Source organism: Microtus pennsylvanicus, chromosome 3, assembly GCF_037038515.1.
Source record: "Microtus pennsylvanicus isolate mMicPen1 chromosome 3, mMicPen1.hap1, whole genome shotgun sequence".
NCBI lineage: Eukaryota > Metazoa > Chordata > Mammalia > Rodentia > Cricetidae > Microtus > Microtus pennsylvanicus.
This window is the reverse complement of record NC_134581.1, coordinates 54,052,641-54,070,472: the sequence shown is the minus strand read 5'-3', so window position 1 is coordinate 54,070,472 and position 17,832 is coordinate 54,052,641. Positions and strand designations below refer to the sequence as shown.

At 37.4% G+C, this 17,832-nt stretch overlaps 1 protein-coding gene across 10 annotated transcripts in view; it reads left to right on the top strand.

The window, feature by feature from the left end:
* The window catches only part of Herc1 (HECT and RLD domain containing E3 ubiquitin protein ligase family member 1), a 168,132-nt gene that overhangs the window by 103,239 nt on the left and 47,061 nt on the right, over positions 1 to 17,832 (top strand). For 6 of the 10 annotated variants that reach the window (XM_075965420.1, XM_075965418.1, XM_075965419.1 and 3 more), the window contains exons 36-45: positions 30 to 113; positions 2,121 to 2,641; positions 4,819 to 5,594; positions 7,735 to 7,933; positions 10,554 to 10,714; positions 11,844 to 11,960; positions 12,446 to 12,677; positions 14,870 to 14,994; positions 16,174 to 16,394; positions 17,471 to 17,743. In XM_075965420.1, the coding sequence (XP_075821535.1) occupies positions 30 to 113; positions 2,121 to 2,641; positions 4,819 to 5,594; positions 7,735 to 7,933; positions 10,554 to 10,714; positions 11,844 to 11,960; positions 12,446 to 12,677; positions 14,870 to 14,994; positions 16,174 to 16,394; positions 17,471 to 17,743 (2,709 nt within the window). The remainder of the gene's footprint in view (positions 1 to 29; positions 114 to 2,120; positions 2,642 to 4,818; positions 5,595 to 7,734; positions 7,934 to 10,553; positions 10,715 to 11,843; positions 11,961 to 12,445; positions 12,678 to 14,869; positions 14,995 to 16,173; positions 16,395 to 17,470; positions 17,744 to 17,832) is intronic. The other 4 variants (XM_075965424.1, XM_075965423.1, XM_075965422.1 and 1 more) reach the window with 3 other exon arrangements.

Here is a 17,832-nt window from a genome sequence, read left to right as displayed (position 1 = left end):
ATTTATTTTGCTTCTCTGTCACACTCTAGGAACCCAAATTAGCTTTTGAAGATGTGGATGCAGCAGAGTTGTACCCATGTGTAATGTTCTATAGCAGCAACCCCGGTGAGAAGGTAACAGAATCCCAACCTGTATTACACATAAGGGATACCAGTTATTTTAAACTAGTGTTATGTTAGTATGATACAGTGGTCATAAAATAGAAAGGTATCGCTACCATTACAAGTACCTGGCCCATAGAAGTCTTTCTTCTAGAAGGGTAGATAATTTTGGGAATTATCTTTACTCCATATTAAGGCACTCTAGTTGTATAGCATGCCAACTTTAAAACAGTGGCACTGTGAGAGTTACAGGAACTGTATTAGGACTAATATGGTTCATTGGTAGTTATGGATATGAGGAGAAATACTCAAATGTAATAAGATAACATTAGCTGAATAATGCAAGTTAAGTTCTGGTGGGGAAACTACCTTTTATGTGGGAGCGTTCTCAGACTTTGTAAGATGTTACAGCTTAGAATGTGGTGAGAACAGTATTAAGGACAATTGGTCTCACTGAAACAGTTTTTGTTTTCTTTATGTAAAACAAAAGCAGAGCCGGGCGGTGGTGGCGCACACCTTTAATCCCAGCACTTGGGAGGCAGAGGCAGGCGGATCTCTGGGTGTTCGAGGCCAGCCTCGAACTAGTTCCGGGACAGGCCCAAAGCTACAGAGAAACCCTGTCTCGAAAAACCAAAAAAAAAAAAAGAACAAAAGCAGAAACTAGCTTCTCTTTGTGGGTAGTGGTGATGTTTTTCCATTTCCCACCCTTTTACTTGAGGGTGTGGTGTAACTTAGGTCTCTGGTCAAGATTTTCTAGTGGAACTGTATACTAGAAAATTTTAAAGTTAAATTTCTTATAATGAAAATATTAGACATAGTAGATATTAATCATGAAAATTGCCATATGTGTATATATGTATGTTTATATACATGCATAAATACATATATATGTTTATATATGTGCGTGTGTATATATGTATATAAACTTTTAAGGAATTTAAGATTAGCCATTCACAAGACAGATAGCTTCTTGAACAAGTAGCCAATTAACTGCAGGTAAAGTAGAGGCTGCTGTGTGCCTGATATCATCCTTTGCTCTGGTTGTGTTTTTGTTATATTCTTTGAGGAAAGGAAATAGTTAACATTAAGTTAACTATTCACAGTGAACCTAGTAAGTGCTTTGACTATATCACTTTATTTTTAAAATAAGTTTAGGGTATGGGTACTATTATTGATGTCCCTTTTTTTCAGGTGAAGAAGCTAAGACTTAGATTGCTTGCTAAGATTGTAGGCCAATTACGATTTAAATTCAAGTCTCACTCCTCTTTTAACATCTTTAGGGAGTAAGGGAGAGGATACAGGGTCTTTTATATAGCCTAGACTTGTGAACTCACAGAGATTCTGAAGTTTATCAGAAAAGTCCTCCAGACAGAATAAATATATTTTTGGTTAGAATCCTAAAGCTGGATGGATTTTCCAAGGTTTACAGAAGTTGGAAAGCACCAAGCCTACAAGAATATTAGTAGGGCTCGCGTAATACAACCAGGACAAAGCAGGACTTTGAACTCAAGGTCTTCCAGGTGCTGAAACTACAGACATGTGCCACCATACCAGCTTTCTCTCTTCAATTCTGTGTCTACTTGCAATGTTCATACTGGGACTATCCTAGTTATGTAGTTTTATAATTTTATATTTGTGCCCTGGAAACAATGTAAGATATTGTATTATCCTGGAGTTTTAAGGATGATAGTTACTATTTCTTTCAGATATTTTTTTGGACTAAATCGAGTCAGTCACATATACCTTCCTCATGTCCATCCTTTGAGTGGTTGTAACTGCTTTGGAACTTGTGGACTACACGAGGTTCAAATGGCAGGGCATTGTAAAGGGCTGATACTGCTAATTAATTCAGCGGATCTCTAACTTTTCCTACCCTTTGTTGGAGGTGGAGTCACTTGATATATTACTCATACTAATATTAGTTCAACATACAATTCCATTTGCTAGAACCTGTGTTGACAAACAGTTAAGAAAACCTATTAACATCACACACATTCCACCTTCTTTTCTTTTATGTAGGTGAAAATTTGTGATATGCAAATGCGTGGCACACCACGGGATTTACTTCCAGGAGACCCTATTTGTAGTCCAGTAGCAGCAGTGCTAGCTGAGGCCACTATTCAGCTTATCCGTATCCTTCACCGAACAGACCGTTGGACTTACTGCATTAACAAAAAGATGATGGAAAGGCTACATAAAATTAAGATTTGTATTAAAGAGTCAGGTCAGAAGCTAAAGAAAAGCCGCTCGGTTCAGAGCCGAGAGGAAAATGAAATGAGAGAGGAGAAAGAGAACAAAGAAGAAGAAAAAGGTAAACATAACAGGCATGGCCTTGCTGACCTCTCAGAACCACAGCTGAGGACTCTTTGCATAGAGGTATGGCCTGTGCTAGCAGTAATAGGAGGAGTTGATGCTGGCCTGAGAGTTGGAGGGCGATGTGTTCACAAGCAAACTGGACGCCATGCCACGCTGCTGGGAGTGGTCAAAGAAGGCAGCACATCTGCCAAAGTCCAGTGGGATGAAGCCGAAATTACCATCAGGTATGATGTGTTGAGTTTTGTTTATAGCAGATAGATGTTTGATGGTGAAATGGGCAGTTGCCCATGGACAGTGAATAATAGCGTGTTGCAGACCCTCTGCTAGTTAACTTTTAAAAATGATTTTCTTTGTTGCTAGATACTATTTTTATTTACTAAAATAAAAATGATCTGTAAAATAAATTTTTAAATTTTGTTGGTGAAGAACTGATAATTTTACTAGACTTAACTTGTTTTTTATTTGGGTTCCTACTTCTTGTAGCTGGGAGGTATCTTTGCCAGAGATCACACTTGGTCTTGTGCATGCTAGACAAGTGATCTCTCACTGAGTTCTGCCCTGCCTGTTTTCTGCTTTTTGATCATTTCCATTATATACTTGGACAGTAAAATTCCAGCTGGATAACTTATTGACCAGATTTTATGTTCAAGAGGCCCTGTGGTAGGAACATCTATGTGAGAACTACCTTTTTTTTTTAATTAAAACTTTATTTTTATGCATGTGGGTATTTTGTCTGCATGTGTGTCTGTACACCACCTGTGTGTCTAATGCCTGCAGAGGCCAGAAAAAGACATTGCATCCCTGGAACTGGAGTTACAGATAGTTGTGAGCCACTATGTGTGTACTGGGAACTGAACCTGATTCCCTGTAAAAGGAACTCATGCTCTTAACCACTGAGCCATCATTCCAGTCCTATAATGAACTCTCCCGTCATTTTTGTGACTGAATGTTGTAACTTAAACTGGCCTATAACTCACTATGTACCCCAAATAGACCTCAAACTCATGATCCCCTTATGTTAGCCTCCCAAGTGCTGGGAGTACAGATGTATGCCATTACCCCTAGCCCTACCTTTTTAAAATACGTATTTTTATTCTCTCAATGTATATCATTTTTATAGTTATGAGAGTTACATTTATCTGACACAGCAAGATGCTTAAGGGCATTTGAGTATATTTGTATGTATGTAGTTTAAAATATAAACTTCATATATTTGATGTTAAACATTTCTATTCATAAAGGATTTCACCTGAGTATATAGTTTTATCATTTGGAAATAAGGATTTATTATTAATATTATGTAATTATTGATTACATTAGCTAATGTGATTCTTTTGTTTATTAATATGACAGAACATTATCTTAAAGAGTGATTTATAGTATTTAATGAAAGTAGTACTATTTTGGAACTAAATAAACATGATAGACTCAGTTGAAAAAAACACATATATGTAAAGTTTATATGTAGTGTCTGACTATAATGGACTTTGTTGTATATCCTTCTTCTCACAGAAACCTAAGAAACGCAGTGACAGTTTTACAAAATCACATAAGTGTTTTCCTTTGCCTTTATTCTTTGCTTTGTTTCAGAGAAGAGTCAATATCTTATTAATATATGTGTAGCATAGTAAAATATGTAAGTTAATACATGAGAAAAGAAAAATGTGGCAAAGGGAAAATGAGATTAGGAAGATAAGACAGTCAAGAAGTAGGCGATTACAGCAAAATTTCAGATACTTGCTAAGCTCTTTCTTGTATTTTCTGTAAGCAATGTGACTCTTAAACTTCAGGAATTTTATGCCATATATCCTGAATATATGATTATATTCTTGCTTAAACTACAATATGTGTATCAGTTGAAGATTACAAAGTAAAATTTTTAATGAGAAAGTCTCCTATGGAAGAGGTTACAAAGATCTATCTACTACATACTCAACACAAACTAGATTTATTATGTAAATTTTCCAACTAGCTTACATCAAAGTACATCTCCCTTATCTCCTATTCTACAAGTAAAGTTACATAGCCTTATTCTTTTGCTTTGTGTATCAGTGGTTGCTTTGGTACTATTATGGCAAGGTTGAGTGATAACAACAGAGTCCATATGCTCCCAGAGCTCTAAGGTAGTTAGACCTGGGAAGTTTGCTATTCTGCTTTATATTATATATTGATAAATATTCTCATTTGAAAGCACATGTACATTTCATTGTTGTTGCATTTAGCATTACATCTCAATTTCCTCATAATATCATTTTTTCATTCTGTAATGATGTCAGTTTGTGTAAACTATTCTCTGTATTATGTACATGATGCGTCTTGTTTTGTCTACTTTATTTTCTGTATCTTCCTCCTGTCTTTCCCTCACTTGCTTTTTCCTGTGTCATTCTGATCTTTATTAAAGCTTCCCAACTTTTTGGTCGCCTAGTGATACTCCATTGTATAACCTGGAACCCTGTGAACCACTGCTGTTTGATGTGGCGCGATTCCGAGGCCTGACAGCTTCTGTGCTGCTGGACCTAACATACCTGACAGGCATTCATGAAGATGTGGGGAAACAGAGTATCAAGCGACATGAAAAGAAACACCGTCATGAGTCTGAAGAAAAGGGGGACACTGAGCAGAAACCTGAGAGTGAATCTATTTTAGATGTGCGAACAGGGTTAATATCTGATGATGTCAAAAGTCAGGGTACCACGAGCTCCAAATCAGAAAATGAAATAGCTTCATTTTCTCTAGAACCAACACTGCCAGGTGTGGAATCCCAACATCAAGTAACAGAAGGAAAAAGAAAAAATCATGAACATATATCCAAAACCCACGACATAGCTCAGTCAGAAATCAGAGCAGTCCAGCTTTCCTATCTCTACCTCGGTGCTATGAAGTCACTTAGTGCTCTTCTTGGCTGTAGTAAATATGCTGAGCTCTTGCTGATTCCAAAAGTTCTAGCTGAAAATGGTCACAACTCAGACTGTGCAAGCTCTCCAGTTGTTCACGAGGATGTGGAGATGCGTGCTGCTCTACAGTTCCTGATGCGGCACATGGTGAAGCGAGCAGTCATGCGGTCACCCATAAAGCGAGCGTTGGGGTTAGCTGATCTGGAACGGGCTCAAGCTATGATTTACAAACTAGTGGTCCATGGGCTTGTGGAAGACCAATTTGGGGGCAAAATTAAACAAGGTATGTTACCTGATGAAGAAATACTCATAACTTAAAAGTAACATAATCCTACAAATGATTTGTGAATGTGTGTGTGTGTGTATACATATATATGCCAAAGGAATTTGACATTGTTTTTCCTTTGTAAGATAAATGGTCATTGTTTTACTACTTTTACATTAGTAATTATTGTATACCTGTAATTTTCTATTTTTAATCTATATAAACACTCAAATTTGATAATTGTTATTAAATTTTGGAAAGCTGAAATTACCAGGTCTGGTGGTGCCCCCTTTAATCCCAGCACTCAGAACACAGAGGCAGATAGATCTCTGTGGGGTCAATGTCAGGCTGCTTGCTTTACATAGTGAATTCCAGGACTGCCAAGGCTATATATTGAGATCCTGTCTCCAGAAAAAGAAAAACAGACAAAAACAGCTGACATTTAATTCATTCTTCAAAAAGTGTTCAATTATTTATTGATCGATTTGAAATATATTCTTAAAACTTCTCAGAGATGTTTTTAAGATGTGCTATTTCATAAACAGTATATTGTGTGAAAAGACCCTGGCTTTAATTATCTTTATCTTCACTTTGAGAAATAGTACAAAGTTTTAAATAAAAATGAGAATCATTGAGAAAATACTTATTGAATGCTTCCTTCAAGAAGCTTGTACTATACCGAGAGAGGTGACACAGTACTGGAACCCCAGGATTTGGAAAGCAGAGGCAAAACCAGAAGTTCAAGGACGTTCTTGGCAACAAATCAGTTTTGAGGCCTGACTGAGCTACATAAGACCTTAACTAAAGGGACAGGTAGAAGAGAAAGAAAAAAAAATGTAAAAGAAAAAAAAGGGAAGAGAAAAAAGAATGTTGGGTCTTTATTCTTTCTGCTTCTACTCCCTTTCCTTTGCCATCATTCTTATTCCATCTTAGTTTGAGACAGAAGTACATGGTACATATAAGTAGGCATGTTTTAAAGTTGTTTATGAAGGCATGTGGCCAGGTAGTAAACCTAAGAATTAGCTATGTTTTTAAAATAAATTTTTACAGCTAGACAGTGATGGCACCTTTAATCCCAGCACTTAGGAGGCATAGGGAGCTGGATCTCTGTGAGTTCGAGGCCAGCCTGGTGGTATACAGAGCTAGTTCCAGGACAGGCTCCAAAGCTACACAGAGAAACCCTGTCTTGGAAAAAAAAAAATTTAACCTTTTTTTTAAAGTGTATAGGTGTTTTGCCTACATGTGTGTCTGTGCATCACTTGTGTGCCTAGTACCTGCTGAGACCAAAAGACTATACTGGATCCCTGGAACTAGAGTTACAGATGGTTGTGAGCTGCCATGCGAGTACTGGGAATTGAACTCAGGTTGTCTGGAAGAGTAGCCAGTGCCCGTAACCACTGAGTCATCTCTCCATCCCTAGAATTAGTTGTTTTTGTTGTAACTGCTCCTTTACTTGTTGTTCCCTTACTGGAGAAAGAAAACAATAAATATACATTTTTGACACAAACACACCCTTCAAGTCATAGCGTGAAATTTCCATCAAGGTTGTTATTCTTCTTATTTATATGCCTTTGCTAACACTAGAGGTAAGTATCAAAATCAAAATGCTAGACAAATAGTTTTAGTGTTTGGATATATTGACATATCCTCAAATTTTGGACATCTCCCTACCCCTTTTGACATAGGGCCTGGTTTCAAGTAGGTTAGGCTAGCTTTAACTTACAGTCCTCTTGCCTCAACTCCCTGAGTGCTTGGATTAAAGGAGTGTGTCACTATATCCCCCAATTTTAATGTGTTTGAAAGAGAATTCTTTAAAATCCAAACTAATTGCAAGGGCCTGTAGAACCTAAAATAGTGAATATAGTGTGTGTGTGTGTGTGTTTAAGAACTTTTTTTGAAATTCCTTCAGAAAATATGTATAGGAACTTTGATGTTTCAAAGCCAGGTTTCACTTTGTAATCTTAGCTGCTTGATATATAGCCCAACGTGCCCTTATACTCAAGATAATCTTCTTGCTTCAGCCTCCCAAGTGCTAGGATTATAGGTGTCCATAACCAAACCTGCCTATAGAAACATTTAAGTTAGAGTTTTCCGTTTTTTTGACTATTGCTTTTGAGAAAGACAAATCCTTACTGTTTTCTTAACCTTTGGTTTACAGAGATTGATCAACAAGCTGAAGAAAGTGACCAAACCCAGCAAGCACAAACCCCAGTTACCACCAGCCCTTCAGCATCCAGCACAACTTCCTTTATGAGCAGCTCCCTCGAGGACACCACAACTGCCACCACTCCTGTCACTGACACAGAAACAGTGCCCGCGTCTGAGTCTCCAGGAGTGATGCCACTTAGTCTTCTCAGGTAGAGAAGTTGGCCTTTATGTCTGTCACACTTAGGCTTCTCAAAGCACATTGTTCCTCTTAACATAGTGTGCCAAGTTAAATCCAGGTATTCCAGAGCTGGAAAGAACCTGGGATCATATAGTGAAAATATATCCTCATGAAAGTAGAAACACCCCTCTGAAGTTAGAACTTGTCCTGAACTCTCAAAACCAGTTAGTGGTAATTCAGGGTCTACTCCTATGTCTATATAGGGGGTGTAAGTGTGCACCACCATACTTGGCTTGGCTAAGCTTTTAAAGACTTCTTTTCTTCAGAAAGCAAAGTAATTGTTTCTTCCTGTTTTGGGGGGGTATGTTGGGGACAGGGGGTTGGTACTGCTACTGAGAATCAAACTCAGGACCCTTACATGTTACTCAAATAATCTATTGCTGAGCTATATCTCCAGCCAATACTTGAATTGTGAGTTGTAGAGTACAGAGAAAAAGAAATCATCTACATGAAATAATTCTTTCTCTTCGGGTCTTTCCCTTTTGAACATAATTCTTTTTTTCTTTTCCTTTTTCTTTTTTTTTTTTAAACATTTATTTTACCATTTATGCGGCATGAGAGCCCACATACCACAGTACACATGTGGAGGTCAGAAGACAGCTTGCCGAGTTGGTTCTCTCCACCTTTGTATAGATTGCAGGGACTGAACTTAGCTCATCATGCCATTGTGGTAAGCTCATTCACCCTCTGAGTCATCTCAGTAGCTCTATACTCCATTTTTACTCTTTTCAAATGAAAAGAACATGTTTTAAGGTGCTTCTTCATCCATCTCTATGTAATAAGGGTGAATTCTATATAATGCTTACTTACTTAAATTCCTTTTTGCTTAGTTTGCAGCTCCTATACATACTGGTGAGACTTTAGAGACCTCCATGGAGAGATTGGCTTAAGTGAAGTAAGGAAAGCAAACTAGCCTTTCCCTCTGCTATTCCTCTTGGATAGATTGTCTTTATTCTCACTGAACTAGACAGGGAATACTCTGCCATTAGTGATTCTCAAGTTTTGGTGTGCACAGTTTTCCCACCTAGGAGCTATTTGAAAGTTCTGGGATTACATGCCCTAGGAAACCGGATTTAGTAGGTATGTAGAGCCCATAGTTTGCATTTGTTACATTTTCCGAGTGTGTGTGTGTGTGTATGTGAGTGTGTGTATGTATACACACTATTTTGAAAATTGAAAATATTTGTGCAGAGGAGCACTGATGCACACTTGTTTATTAGCTCTTTCATTTGAGTCACAGTTCTAGGAGCTGCTGATAGGTTTTTAATTCTTCTGGCAATTTCAGAATTTAAAAGTGTTCACAGAGAATCTGTGACCACTTGTCTCCTTTGAGGCTCTGACTAGAATAGCATAGGATCAAAGGGTAGAATCATGCCCTTTGTTGCCATAGGTGCCCACCAGATGACTTCCTCTATTTCTTTAGTAGTAGAAATTGAACTCAAAGGTACACTCCTAGAATTTTCCTTTCTTCTTAATCTTTGTTTCTCTATTACTGGCTTGGAATTGATTGGAACTACAGTTACCTCCACAAGACTCAGTGAGCTACTGCTCCCTCTGTATACCATGGTTGATTGGATAAACAGGGCTCTTCTGAAGCTAGATAGTGCTTTGATTACGGAGACTAAAGCTTGGTGGTAGAGCACTTGCCTAGCGTATGCAAGTGGTTCTACATTCAATCTGCAGCACCACAGAAAAGAAAATGCTCCTACTTTGGGGGACAGATCTGGACTTGACTCTTTGGTTAGTGTCCACCTTCTCAGTGTGAGAGGGAGTGCCTATCCTTCCCGTGCCTGTCATTCATACACTGTTTATCCCACCTTAGTGTCAGACATGTTAGCTCCCTCTGGCATATCATGCATACCCACTATTTTGCAATTGCGCTGGGTAACTGGACACTTATTCTTTCTGTAAGTTAATACTTGAGATCAATATGTTGATTTTTTAGCTAGTAGATTTATATTTGAGGTAAACATCAGTTCTCCTGTTTTTGTTTTTGTTATGGGGTCTTATGTATCCAGGGCTACTCTTGAACTTCGTAAAAGGCCAAGGATGACCTTGAAGTCCTATCTCTACCTCCCAGTTGCTGGGATTATAATATGTGCCACCACACCAAGTTTTATACAGGACTGGAGATTGAACCCAGGGTTTTGTGCATGCTAGGCAAATACTCTACCATCTGAGCCACATCTCTAGTCTAGCTAAGTTCCCCGTCCTTAAAATTCTTCTTTAGTTTCTTGACTACTATATTCATACCAAAATACCCTTGTCACCTTGATATTATAGAAGAAAAACTTCATAAAGGCAAGGATTGTTCATTTCTTTTATAATTGCTATATCACTCCCCAGTATGTTGCTGCTCTTTTTCTAGGAATATAATATTACTTTTATAGTTAAGAGTACCCTATGACATAATTACTTTTAATACTGAAGAATCTTTCTTTCATCACCCTGTATTAAATTATAGCTAACTTGTGCTGTCTTCCAGGTTCTAATTTCTTCTGTAAGAAGATTTATGACATGCCTGTTTCTTACCAGTCCCAGTTAAGATTTTTATTTATTTTTTTTTGCTAATCATTGTTATTTTCTTAAAGGCAAATGTTCTCTAGTTATCCAACCACCACTGTACTTCCTACACGTCGTGCACAGACTCCTCCAATATCATCACTACCAACCTCTCCTTCTGATGAAGTAGGAAGGAGGCAAAGTTTAACTTCTCCTGATTCCCAGTCTACAAGGCCAGCTAACCGCACAGGTAAATCTGCTGTCATGTACTACAGTACCCAAACCTCTTTGCGACTTTTTATATAATCATTGTGGGTTTTTTTTTTTAATTGATTATAAAAAGTGATTTAGTGAAAGATTTCACTTTCAAACTGAGTTTCAAACTATATTTTGAATTGTAGATTGAATTATGGCCATTTGGAGAGAAGTAACATCCATATCAACCACATATACCCTTCTTTCCTTATAAGCCAATGTTCAGTGCTATAGATGTCTTTCTAATCATAACTTCATTCATAACCCACGCAATTATAATGTATCACAAGGAAGCATCAGAGAAATCCAAATTGAGGGGCTTTATACAAAATAACTAGACCATTATTTTTCATGTATTACAGTTGTTTACCAGCAACTAAGGAAGCTGAGGTGGAAGGATCTCAAATTCAAAATCAGTCGGAACAACTTAATGAGGCTTAGTCTCAGAATAAAAAGTAAAAATAGAGTGGGAGAGTACTTGCCTGGAATGTTCTAAGGCCCTAAGTTTGATCTCCAGTACTAGCAGAGGAAAGCTAAAGGATCTTGACAACCAGATGAAATGCACAGATGACCCTAGATCCATTGCTATAAAGAACATTATCATTATATTAGAGAGTGGGAGCTGGATCAGATGATGACATCTTCATATCCAAACTCAGTCCATACTTGTAGGAGTTACCTATTAACATTCAGAGAACATAGAACTTCTGGTGTGCCGTTAATTCTACATTTAGTTCAGGAGAAAAAGATTTCTTTGTGCACTGCTTGCAAATTTTGTATATTTTAATTTTTATTACTAGCATATTTACTTATCTGTACAATAGCCCTATATTGCTATGAAAAATTTAGCTGTATTTGTGTTTTTAAACAGAAAGTAAACAATCAATTAAAAAAAAACCCTCTATTGGACTTGCCTCAAAATTATGATCCTTCTGCTTCAGTCCCTTGAATGCTAGAATTGCTGGCATGTAATTGGATACCCAGTTTTATTTATCTTATTTTATTAAATATGTGTTGAATTTGAGTAATTCTAGGAAATTGAAGTCCCATGGTTACTATGTATATATACACTGGGTGTATGGTGTGTAGTAGTCAAGCGCATTTTTCTCTTTCTTTTGCTTCAGCCTTGTCAGACCCAAGCAGCAGACTTTCAACCTCTCCTCCTCCCCCAGCAATTGCAGTCCCCTTACTGGAAATGGGCTTCTCTCTTCGACAGATTGCCAAAGCCATGGAAGCTACAGGTGGGATATGTTTTATAGTTCAACATCTGTAGATATGACCAGTCTTAAATGTTATTGAAGGAAGCATTTTTTAAAAGATCATCTTAAGATTTTTTAAAAAGATATTTATTTGTGTGTGTGTGTGTGTGTGTGTGTGTGTGTGTGTGTGTGTGTGAGAGAGAGAGAGAGAGAGAGAGAGAGAGAGAGAGAGGAGAAAGCAGTTACCTACCAAGGCCGGAAAAGGGCATTGGATCCCCTGGACCTGGAGTTATAGTTGGTTGCGAGATGCCTGACATGGGTCTTGGGAATGAAACTTGCATCCTCTGGAAGAGCAGCAAGCACTCTTACATGCTGAATCATTTTTCTAGCCCCTCTTCTTATCTTTCTAAGATTCTAAATAGCAGATCTTTTATAAAATCATTAGAACAAGCACTCTTAAACTAATAACATAAGTCATTGTTTACTTTATCCATGTTCAGTATCCCACACTGCTTCTCCCTGTACAGGTGCTCGAGGAGAGGCTGATGCCCAGAATATCACTGTTCTTGCTATGTGGATGATTGAGCACCCTGGGCATGAGGATGAAGAGGAGCCCCAGCCAAGCAGCACAGCAGACCCCAGACATGGAACAGCAGTTCTGGGAAGTGGTGGGAAGTCCAATGATCCCTGTTATTTGCAGTCACCAGGAGACATCCCATCAGCTGATGCTGCTGAGATGGAGGAAGGCTTTAGTGAAAGGTAAAATCCTGGTTTACCTAAGTCTTCTGTGTCATAAGTAGTTTCTCTAAAGCTTCATTTCCTTCCCTTCGTAATTGCTTCTACTGCTATATAAATTTAGTAAGAATATGAAAAGATTGGCATTTTAGTTGTAATCTAATGATTTTTTTTTAATATTAGACATTGATTTAATTGGCTAAAAAGTACTTCAGTGCTAGAGTGCTTTCATAGAATGCACAGGGTCCTGAGTTTAGTTCTTAACACTGTCAAGAACCCAAAATACCAGCTGATTTAATTAATGAATTTTATATAAGTAGACTTGTCTGTCTCGTTTTAATTAAATTCGTATTTCCATTTATTCTAAAGTTTTCTTCTGTGCTGGGGACCAAATCCAAAGTTATATATATGGTAGGCAATTATTCTAACACTGACATGTATAGATATACTCCCAAATCCTGTAGCTTTTACTATCTAGTATTAGTGTTCATATTTTTTAGCCGTGAAAGAAAGTCTATGTACCCTATGAGATAGAATAAATAACCTAAAATTTCTTTTATAATCACTTTCATTTTACATTTCTTATGACTATATTTTCTTTTTTATTTTAAAACTTTATTTTATGTTCATAAATATTTTGCCTGCATATGTGTTTGTGTACCACATTCATACCTGTTGCCTACAGAAGCTAGAGTGAGTAGCAGATCCCCTAGAACTGGAATTACAGACAGCTATGAGCTGTGAATGTGGATGCTGAGAATCAAACCTGTGTCCTTTGGAAGAGCAGCCACTGCTCTTAATCATTGAGCCCTCTCCCCAGCACTGCCTTTTTAATTTTTAATTTTTTTTATTATTTAACCATAAAGTTCTGTTGTTGCCAAGACTTTTATATAACTTGCAAATTTTTCTAATAAGCTCTATGAATATCTTCTTAATTTAATTTGAAGTATGTTTCCCCTAGGCACATTTTCTCATTCATTTTAGATGTTAAGTATTTAATAATTTGTTATTTAGTTTGAAGTTATTTTCTCTTTTGCTGTGGGGTTTGAGATGATACTTCAGGCTTCACACTACAGGCAAAGCCACATTATCCATTTCTGATCCTGTTTGATTTTAGACATGAATTAAGCATCATTTTACTGTTGGCAGAATCCAAATTCAGATAAAATTAATGCCCAAGAAGCAGTGTATGACAAACCTAAAGCTAAAGAGTTTCATAAGGAATGAAAGATGTTTCAAAGTTTTGTCATAGGCTGAGGGGATAGGATAGCTCAGTGGTAAATGCTTAGTATGCAGGAGACACTGGGTTTAATCCCCAATAACTCTCCTCCACTAAAAATGCTATATGCTAATCATGTCCATTTCCTCATTTGATAATGTCAGTATTAAAAAACTAACAAGATGGTTTTATAACCAAAGACATTGAAAATGACAAAGCAAGCAAAAATATTATGTTGGTATTCTATTTTATGATACTCTATTATGGTGGTATGTCTTCATTTTAATTAAAATGTTTAATCCATAAAAACCTGTTTAAGGGATGTTAACTCAATTTGTAAAGTACTTGCAATCTGAGTTTGTTTCCCAGAACCCTTTAAAAAAAATGTCCCAGACACAACCAGGTATTGTAGTACATACCTTTAATCCCAACAGAATGATGTGGATTTCTGAGTTCAAGGCCATCCTTGTCTGAATATTAATTTTCAGACTAGGCAGAGTATAAAGCAATTCCCTGTCTCAAACACACACACATACACCCTCACCACACAACAAAACACCCACACCACACCCACACCATATCGCACACATAAACACACACACACACACACCATATCTCTCTCTCTCTCTCTCTCTCTCTCACTCACACACACACACACACACACACACACACACACACACCACATCATCATCATTTAGATAGACAGAGATGAGTGGATCCACAGGACTCACTAGCCAGTCAGCCATCTAGCTTCCTTAGATAGTTCCAAGGCAGTTAGAGACCCTGTCTTAAGGGGGAAAAAATAAAGACAGTACCTAAAGAAACAGCACCACACACATTCTCACAGACACACATGTGCACCTACACACACACACAAACTATTTTATTCTCAGTGATATTTGGGGGAAAAGGTAATACTACAAGGAAGCTTGTATTTTTGCTTTCTTTTCATGAGAGCGTTAAAAACAATGCATTCTCTTCAAACTTACTTTTGTAGCCCTGATAATCTGGATCATACAGAGAACGCAGCTTCTGGAAGTGGACCACCAGCTAGAAGCCGCTCAACAGTAACAAGAAGGCACAAGTTTGACTTGGCAGCTCGTACATTGCTTGCAAGAGCAGGTAATTATTTTTTACATTGCTCTCTTGGTAAAAGATCTCATTTAAAAATCGTTATGGAAACAACAGTAAAGGAGATACAAGCTAAAGACTAAGTGAACTCATTATTGCTACTTCTCAGTGGAGCAGCTGTTTGCATATAATTTTGTACACTATATTATTTCACTAACAGTCATAGCATGTATTCATAGGGTTATCTTTAAGTTGCCTCAAATATAGAAGGCTATTGTGGCCCTTGTAGATTTTGAAAGATTTTGTAGCTCTTCTCTCTGCCTTTAGTCAGTTACAATTTGAGAAGTGATGGTGCATTTTTAATGTTTAACGTTAGTAGTCAGAAGCTTCTGGGAGGGGCACTGTACCACACAAAAGATTTTAGAGCCTCATCACTAGGCCCTAGATAAGCAAAAATAAATTCTCTCAATACACTTGTATATTCTAGGATTTGGCGGGGGGGGGGGGGGGGGTCATGAGAATTTATTTTCTTTTTATTTTCTGGTTTTTATGATACTGGTGATTGAGCCGAGAGCTTCACACATTCTAGGTAAACACTCTGCCACTGAGATATATCTCTTCCATTATTTTATCATCATCATTATCATCATCACAGTGCTAGGGATCACGCCCAGGGACTTATACATGCTGTGTAAGTACTATACCACTAAGCTATATCCCTAGCCACAGGGAATATATTTTTTAAACTAGAAACTACATTATTCATTGTTAAAAAAGAATTTTATTATCAAAATATTAAAACATAAGTGATGATTTGATAATTTATGGGAACCATGAAAAAGGAATTTGAGACTTGTCTAGAAAATATAAGCTATGAATTTACCATAAAATAAAGAGAAGCTGAATTTTAAAAAATAGACCTGGAAGAGTAATAATGGTTGACATTTTTAACATAAATAAATAATATTTATAGCACAAATAACAATATAATAGTTTAAACTTTTTTTGTATGTATTACCTTATTTAACCTTACCAGTAAGTAGCCTGAGAGATGGTATATTTTCTAGATGAGGAAGCATGTGATAGTTGTAATTTGAGGTATATGCTCTAGAATCCAAAGAAGTAGCTGAGGTAGGTTCTCTCCTACATGGGTGGCAATTAAGAACTGGCGAAATAGTCAATATTATTTTATTTCATGCAAATAAAATGCCTTTTTTGTTTTGTTCTGAGCGGGGTTATACCGCTCTGTGCAGGCTCACAGGAATCAAAGTCGGAGAGAAGGAATATCTTTGCAGCAAGACCCAGGGGCGTTGTATGACTTTAATTTAGATGAGGAATTGGAAATTGATCTTGATGATGAAGCAATGGAAGCTATGTTTGGACAAGACCTGACCAGTGACAATGATATTCTGGGAATGTGGATCCCAGAGGTACTGGATTGGCCTACCTGGGTGTGTGTGACTGCAGCGGGGGCTGCTCTGACTTATTTTCCTGCCCTCCTGTTCATACAGCTTACTAACAGCGGCCTTGTCTAGAGTTGAAAAAGCCTTACATCTCATCCTGAAGTTTAGGGATTTAATGCTTGAGCATTGCTTTGATACCTACAGACTGATAAGAAAGTCTCTCATTGCTTTCTCTTTGTGATTTTATTGCTTCTCTCCCCAGACTAGATGACTAGAGCCGTATTGTGGTAATGTTTCATTGTGATGTTGAAGAGTAGTTTCAAAACTTGACATTAGGCCCTACTACATACTGCTGGATTATCTAACATGGTTTCTTTACTCACATTCCTGAGTGCATGCTCTTCTTCATAGATTCTATTTAATCAGTGGAAGACCTTATTTGGGGAAGCAGTGCCTACCTACATCTTATAATACCCTTCATCCAGGGACAAGGTTCATGTGGGTTTATGTGTATACATTATTTAGCAATACATTTTTATAATAGGGAGGCTAAAAAACTCATCGATGTGATCTTTTATCTGCTTGATTAGATTAATAACATAAATGAATCACAGTAGAATATCTTACTGATTCAGAAAGTGGGTCTTATTTTGTGGCCAGGTGAAAGTGTTTTCATTAGAGTTTTTTTTAATGGCTTGAGGCAGATTTAAATTATTGAATTCTTATTTTCAGTATGGTAATCTTTTTAAAAAATATTTATTTATTTATTATTTATACAGTTAGCCAGAAGAGAGTACCAGACCTCATTACAGATGGTTATGGGCCACCATGTGGTTGCTGGGAATTGAACTCAAGACCTTTGGAAGAGCAGGCAATGCTCTTAACCGCTGAGCCATCTCTCCATCCCCCAGTAGGGTAATCTTAATGTTATAGTTTAAGCAAATAAAAAAGAGGAAAGAATACCTACAGATTAGTTGGTCTGAATTCTTATTTGAAAAAAATTATGTAGCGTTAATGAACATCCTTGAACTATAGGATATTAAAAAATAGCTAGTTTAATATCACAAATAATCTACCACTAATGCTAAATTGACCATAATTTGGTATAAAATCATTTTGTGCAGCATGTTTGTGAGTCTGAAGACAGGGAAGAAGTAGTGGTGTGTGAACTGTGTGAATGCAACGTCGTCAGCTTCAATCAGCACATGAAGAGAAACCACCCTGGTTGCGGGCGCAGTGCAAACCGCCAGGGCTATCGCAGCAATGGCTCCTATGTGGATGGCTGGTTTGGTGGTGAATGTGGGAGTGGAAATCCATACTACCTGCTGTGTGGCAGCTGCAGGGAGAAGTACTTAGCTCTGAAGACCAAAACCAAGACTACAAATTCTGAAAGGTACCTTGAAATTGTGTTTTAGATCCCAGCCTTCTTGAATGAGAACATCTTATTCTGTTAAGACATGGGAACTGTTTTTGTTTTTTGTTTGTT